Source organism: Dendroctonus ponderosae, unplaced genomic scaffold, assembly GCF_020466585.1.
Source record: "Dendroctonus ponderosae isolate FM_Combo_2020 unplaced genomic scaffold, Dpon_F_20191213v2 Dpon_F_20191213_3, whole genome shotgun sequence".
Taxonomy (NCBI): Eukaryota; Metazoa; Arthropoda; class Insecta; order Coleoptera; family Curculionidae; genus Dendroctonus; species Dendroctonus ponderosae.
This window is the reverse complement of record NW_026018508.1, coordinates 16591852-16597657: the sequence shown is the minus strand read 5'-3', so window position 1 is coordinate 16597657 and position 5806 is coordinate 16591852. Positions and strand designations below refer to the sequence as shown.

General features: G+C 38.4%; 4 protein-coding genes across 7 annotated transcripts in view; 2 read left to right on the top strand and 2 right to left on the bottom strand.

Moving 5' to 3' along the window:
* LOC109538653 (PITH domain-containing protein GA19395) overlaps positions 1-1948 on the bottom strand; it is a 3926-nt gene extending 1978 nt beyond the window's left edge. Inside the window, exon 1 of the mRNA XM_048665296.1 lies at positions 1931-1948. The gene's annotated coding sequence lies outside the window, so the exon portion shown is untranslated. The remainder of the gene's footprint in view (positions 1-1930) is intronic.
* Positions 351-1933, top strand: LOC109538725 (SPRY domain-containing SOCS box protein 3). Of its 3 annotated transcripts, none has more exons than XM_019906097.2 (5): positions 351-687; positions 879-1005; positions 1063-1222; positions 1290-1469; positions 1525-1933. In XM_019906097.2, the coding sequence occupies exons 2-5, from the start codon at positions 913-915 to the stop codon at positions 1791-1793; spliced, it is 702 nt and encodes a 233-aa protein (XP_019761656.2). In that variant the 5' UTR covers positions 351-687; positions 879-912; the 3' UTR covers positions 1794-1933. The 3 variants fall into 3 exon arrangements, with proteins under 3 accessions (XP_019761656.2, XP_019761655.2, XP_019761654.2); XM_019906096.2 differs by having other exon boundaries at positions 812-1005; XM_019906095.2 differs by having other exon boundaries at positions 351-1005.
* A 912-nt stretch (positions 1949-2860) lies between the features above and the next one.
* LOC109538614 (thioredoxin reductase-like selenoprotein T homolog CG3887) lies at positions 2861-4459 on the top strand. Of its 2 annotated transcripts, XR_002172055.2 has the most exons (4): positions 2861-3147; positions 3414-3543; positions 3607-3984; positions 4072-4459. XR_002172055.2 is itself a non-coding variant. In XM_019905927.2 (3 exons), the coding sequence occupies exons 1-3, from the start codon at positions 2984-2986 to the stop codon at positions 3925-3927; spliced, it is 615 nt and encodes a 204-aa protein (XP_019761486.2). In that variant the 5' UTR covers positions 2862-2983; the 3' UTR covers positions 3928-4459. The 2 variants fall into 2 exon arrangements, 1 of the variants encoding a protein (XP_019761486.2); XM_019905927.2 differs by having other exon boundaries at positions 2862-3147; positions 3607-4459.
* A 36-nt stretch (positions 4460-4495) lies between these two features.
* Positions 4496-5806, bottom strand: part of LOC109538613 (collagen alpha-5(IV) chain) — a 37130-nt gene continuing 35819 nt past the window's right edge. Inside the window, exons 26-28 of the mRNA XM_019905926.2 lie at positions 5426-5540; positions 5114-5364; positions 4496-5055 (exon numbers count right to left, since the gene is read on the bottom strand). Of these exons, the coding sequence (XP_019761485.2) occupies positions 4899-5055; positions 5114-5364; positions 5426-5540 (523 nt within the window). The 3' untranslated portion in view covers positions 4496-4898. The remainder of the gene's footprint in view (positions 5056-5113; positions 5365-5425; positions 5541-5806) is intronic.

Below are 5806 nucleotides of genomic sequence, written 5' to 3'. Positions count from 1 at the left end.
CCCCCCTTGACTTTAAAGCTGGATCCGCCCCTGCTGTAACCATCTGTAAATGCCAAAAAACATCATTGCCGCTTCGACTTTTCATCAAAATATTGTAGGAGAGAAGTTTTTGAATATCAAAAATATTCTTAATTTGAAGCAAAGATCGTAACTTTTCTTTTTGAATGCTTAAGTATTCCAATACGCTACCAATCAAACATGGAACAATTCCGAAATAATGCTTAATAGCAAAGTTGAAATTCGATCTTCAACTGTTAAAATCCTCTAAAAATTTTCGAAAAAAAAATTACAATATTTTTCTCGTACTCCCCAAGTGAGCCTCCATCACCCCTATAAAGGAATGGCGCCAATTTTGAATCACCCTGTAGTCGCATATTATGTTTTCAGACAGGAAAGGAGCCCAACAACAATTAGAACTCGTTTAAGAACATTTTCATTTCCATTTGGCACATTGTTTTATATTTAAATAAAATTGTCCTGGCTGAAAAACTTGCTAATATTTACCCTCGCAAACGGACAGCCACCCTAAAAATTGATCCCCTTCCCCTAATAGATTGAATCGATACGGAGTTAGGAAGAAAAATACTACGAGCGTCGCGACGCCTTGCGCACTTGCATCGAGCAGCTTTAGAAGCAGGTGGTCTTTTGATTGCAACAGAAAATTAATCTGTTGTTGCAAAAATGCAGGTAAGTTTACTGTGATTTATTCTTAATTTTGTATACCCTGTGCTTAGAAAAAGCTGAAAACTACCTAGCAAAATTATCAAAAAGAAACAGCTAAATAGCTGCTGCGTGCATTGAATTTTTACAGCCTATGAGTATAAAAAGCCAGTAACAAATAATAGCACTTTGCTTTTTCTGGCTCAAATCACTGCAAGTTTTTGGAGATAAACAATCAAAGGAAAAGTGGGCATGAGTGGTCAGAAATTCAAACCGATATGGGAGCAAGCGGGACTATTTTGCGACGATTTCTGGACTTGGGATTGCAATAATCGCAGTTACGACGTAAGCACCCGTCCCACTTAAATAAAAACAATGCACAAACATTCGTTTCGTTTATAGGTAATTTTGGACGGAACGAACAACCACAGGGCCCTGTTTCATCGTTATTTCTCGACGAATACTGCAGGAGTGCGAGGAACCAGAATATTAAACAACGGCCGATTCTTCTGGGAGCTTGAAGTGCTTGAAAGCCGTGGAACCAGCATTATGATAGGAATAGGTAAAAATCTAGAAACCATGCAAATGCCCAACTTTTCGCTGCAACTAATTATTTCCCTGATGAGAAGGAACTGAAAACACCGTTCTTCATCAGAATACTTTCGGGCATCTGCTAGGCCAAGACGACCAAAGCTGGGGTCTGTCTCATCATGGTCTAATTTTCCACAAGGGAATCTGCGCTCGTTATTGTGGAAGGTTTCATCCAGAGGTTCCTACCATAATCGGCGTACTATTCGATGGGAAATCGGGTAAAAGTGAAGCCGAACAAACATAGAGGAAATTTCTAGAATATTTTCTTTACAGGGACACTTTCCTACTACAAAAATTGGAAACCTTTGGGAGTGGCTTTCAGAGGATTAAACTCGGTTAAAGAGCCACTGTACCCCATAATAAGTTCAACTGCAGCCAAGACGAGAATGGTTCTTTTGCAGAGGAAACGAGAGTTTTTCAACCTGCAGGATCGATGCAGAGCCTCTATCGTAGAGCGGCTCAATTTCAAAGAGGATGTTAATCAGTTACGCATTCCTTCAACACTAAAGGCGTTCTTGTGTGAAAGTATGGAAAACCGATAGCCCGATTAGGTATAGGAATAACTATTTGTCACTAATAGCTGCTCTGAGCCTAGGAGCGAAATGGTCCCTGCAAGCTTTTGCTTGGCAGGTTTGGAGAAGTTTAGGTTTGATTGAGGAAATATATTTTAAGTACGTACCGATGCATTTGGCTTTATTTCGGCAGTTTTGCGAGCGTAAAGCAGAGTGAGAATATTCGGTTGTTGTTGGTCTCTCTCTTGTTGCATCTTCTGCAAACAACTCCAAAAGATCCTTGAAAGTCCTAAAACACTCATGAATATCCCACCGCTACAACCGAACAATTTGACAGGAAAACGTCAGAAAGTCAGCAAATTGAAAAACGCGTTTATTTCGCATAAATCGCACTGCCGTCGAAGAAAATACTACTAAACGATAAAGGAAAACACTTATTTTCACAACGTTCACATTTTTTTGTATAAAAATCGAAAAAAATCGGTTAATTTTGAAAATCTTTACGGAGCCAACCGAACGCAGACCCGTCTTTCCGACAATGAAACAAAACACTAACGTAACGACTCAAGTGACAACTATAAGATATAAGTTAAGTGTTTTTTTTTATAAAAGTGACCACAAAAAGATGATTTGGATTTTTATCTCTACACCTTCTATATGGAAAATCGGATAATAAGGTATGTGAATATTAAGGCTTTTAAATGGTTAACTCGAAAATACAGAGCGAGTTTCAAAGTAATTTGTTTTGTTAAAATATTTTGGTATATTTCTATGCAATAAGCGGTTTTCTCCGAGTACATTTACCAAACTGTTAAAAGGTTGGGTAACATTTTCTCTTTGAGGGGCACCCAAGCTTTCTCGACGTTGCCAATAATTTTATATCTCGCGTTCTACAAATAATTTTGGTAAATGACAACTTATCATAAACTAAACTTCAAGACGTTTTAATACACAATCAACTCACACAGTTTTGTCCTTGAAAATACTCCAAATATGTATATAAAATAAGCATTTTACTACTATCATGTCTTTTTTAAATACACCGGCAAACCCGCTGTCTGTATCCGCAGACAGAAGATCCATCATTCATATCCACAGATAATAGAAATAACCTCTGTGATCTGTGATGTCAGTCACCTGTTCATGACAGTGGTGAACGTCACCGGAAAATTGGGTTTGTGCAGTTTAGTTCACAGTTTAGTTTAAAAAGTTACGAAAAAATGATGAAAACTAGTAAAATGCTCTACATTAATTGCCTCATGACGCTGTGTCTCGCTGTGCTATTCGTTGGTGTTGCAACGGCATCTGCAGATGAAAGTTTGGACGTTCCTGTTTCGAAAATTAGTCAAATTGTTGGTGCTCCGACCTTAAAATTCCTTTACTGGTAAATTCCTTCTTATCGCAAATATATAAAATCACTTGCAATTGGCCCTATTTATCAGCGTAACTGGCGTATTTTGCAATTTAATCAGGCTACTCCCCGTCAATAGAAAAGTCCCTAATTAACGCTTTGTCATCAATTATTTATGTAAATACCTACTTTGATGATAATCAACTATTTCATGGAAATTGCAATCAGTTTTACAGTACAGAGATAAAACATACAATAGTAACTTATCACATTCACTAAGAGGCAATCTTCTATTTCAGTTATTCATGTGGCTATAAGAAAATGTTTGACCAATACACAAATCTGCTGAACCAAAAATACCCATTCATCCAAGTGGAAGGTGCCAATTATGAACCCGGTGGGTTCTACATGTTTCTAGTTAGAATCACTGTAAGTTGCACATTAGATAAACCAACAAAAAACGCACAACTGCAACAATCGTTGTTTTTTCAGGGAACTGTTAAATTGCTTGCAATAGTTTGCATTCTTGCGGGAATGAATGTGTTTGACTACATCAACCGACCAGCCCCCGCATGGTGGCGATGGTGCATCGAGAACAGGATTTATGCTTGCATGATGCTGTTTTTCATCTGCAACCTAATCGAAAGTCAACTGATTGCATCTGGCGCCTTTGAGATCTCATTAAACGATGTGCCAATTTGGTCGAAGTTGGAGAGCGGTCGGATTCCTCAACCGGCCGAATTGTTTCAAATTATTGACAGTCACATGCAGTTCACAGATACTAAACTGGAGCTAAATGGCTTTGCCAAGTAGTAGATTTTGCGGCACTCAGAAGATGCACGTCCTTTGGTTGTGATCCTGTTTACTTTGGTGAGAACCACTCTTAATTACTTACTTGACAAAGTCAAATCAGGAAAGTCCTGTTGAAGCTCAATATCTATTTATCTGCTCAATCAGGATATGGATTTGAATGACCAAAAACCCATCGTACTTTAAGATGACTGAGCCATTATTGTAACATCGAAAGCTGGTTGAATACTTTTACATTTCAACTAACTTATCCCAGTTCAGACCGGCAATCAGTCAAAGGTTTTTTAACCAGTTTTTCAGTGTATTGGCCAAAAGCAGAGAAGTTCTGCTCAGTTTGTTTTGAATGTGTTTTTATGTAGGTATCTCGGAGACCAGTCTAGTAGTAAAAAAATGTTTGAATTTTAATATGTTTTATACACTTTATTTACCTCCACTCATTCTGGTTTGATAGTTTTATTTGGGAGGCTGCATAATCAGCTTGATGTATGTCTGTAAATAAGTTATTGTATATATTAAAAAAATTGATAGAAATTAATCGGGTTCTTTCATCCTAATCCCAATCAAACGATGATTTATTTAAAAAAAACTGCTTGGTTTATTCCAGTGGTTTTAACAGACAATGTAGCTTTATGGCAGTGAACAATATCGAAGCGTTTGTTACAGAAACCGTTCTTAAAATTACTATTAATCGCTAACAAATCACCATGGATTCATAATCTAACATATAAAAAAATATTTATTATTGCATATAGACAATCTGTACAACTGGCGCCCAACACTTATCACGACTCTAATCTACCTACTTATTTTACACAATGGCACTTGGGTGACAAAGAAGTGTTTTTACATAATTACATACACTGCTTGCGTTTACACAGAAGAATAAATACTTGGAGATATTAATAATGAGTAAAATCGCACAAGCAAGTAGTTTTATTAATGGAAAGGTACTAAATTGAGGTTCCTAAAGCATTTCAGCCCTGTCTGGCATTGTAGGTGGATTGAAGTCTATTGCGTCTTCTACCTGCAAATCGGTCTCGGAATCCAAGGTTCCTGAATTGATAAGGCGATTGATTGTAAGAAGGTCGCGCCAGTTCGTCTCGTGAGATAATGTTGCTCGGTCTAGTTGGTCTGGAAACGGTTGAAAAATATTTAGAAAACATTAGCTTTTTGCGATTTTTCTGCTTACATTTTTCTTAAACACACAGCGCACCGACTAATTTTCGAAGTCAAAAACCCGGACTTTAAAGTCTGCGGTACTGGCTTCTTGAACTGGGCATATTCCTCGATCGTCGCCAACCAGAACGATAAGGCAGTAGCGTAATGGTTGCACCGGCCATGACCGTGGCATTCTATAAACGGTTTGGTTCTGAAGTCCTCTAAGCAGGAACCAGGCGATACCAAAGATTGCGTTGATCCTCCACCGCCTCCGTCTGTGCTCTGAAATGTTGGAGGTTTAGTTAGACCTAACTGGACCTCAGTTTCCAGTTGCTTCTTGTACCATGATAAAGCTCCATCCTATCCATAACTCCTCCCAACCATTTGGACATTGAGGAACTTCGCTGGTCTGACTGTGGACGGCAATGGATCGAGTCGGCGCCTCGCATACAGAACATCTAAAACACGATCGTTGAGACAAGGGCGGATTCAGGGGGGGGTTATGACCCCCCCATTCAATTCTCTATTCATCGATGCCAAAACGAATTCTCTGGCTCGAATGGTTCTTGAGAAACTTCGAAAAAAGCAGCGTCATGTGCAAGTAGATTTTGCAACTCAAAGAAAACCACGCAAATCTAAAACTTCTTGAATTCAAGCAGTTTTTGAGAAAGCTGCAAAGATTTGCTTATCGTTGGTTCACTTTCTAAAAAGGCCATTTATTTCT

Excerpts from the sequence above, each read along its gene's own strand:
- LOC109538725 (XM_019906097.2), top strand. The coding sequence starts at position 913 with ATGAGTGGTCAGAAATTCAAACCGATATGGGAGCAAGCGGGACTATTT. Across the intron at positions 1,223-1,289 it reads CAGCATTATGATAGGAATAG|GAACTGAAAACACCGTTCTT; the intron begins GTAAAAATCTAG and ends CCTGATGAGAAG. Across the intron at positions 1,470-1,524 it reads ACTATTCGATGGGAAATCGG|GGACACTTTCCTACTACAAA; the intron begins GTAAAAGTGAAG and ends TTTTCTTTACAG.
- LOC109538614 (XM_019905927.2), top strand. The coding sequence starts at position 2,984 with ATGATGAAAACTAGTAAAATGCTCTACATTAATTGCCTCATGACGCTG. Across the intron at positions 3,148-3,413 it reads ACCTTAAAATTCCTTTACTG|TTATTCATGTGGCTATAAGA; the intron begins GTAAATTCCTTC and ends CTTCTATTTCAG. Across the intron at positions 3,544-3,606 it reads TGTTTCTAGTTAGAATCACT|GGAACTGTTAAATTGCTTGC; the intron begins GTAAGTTGCACA and ends TTGTTTTTTCAG.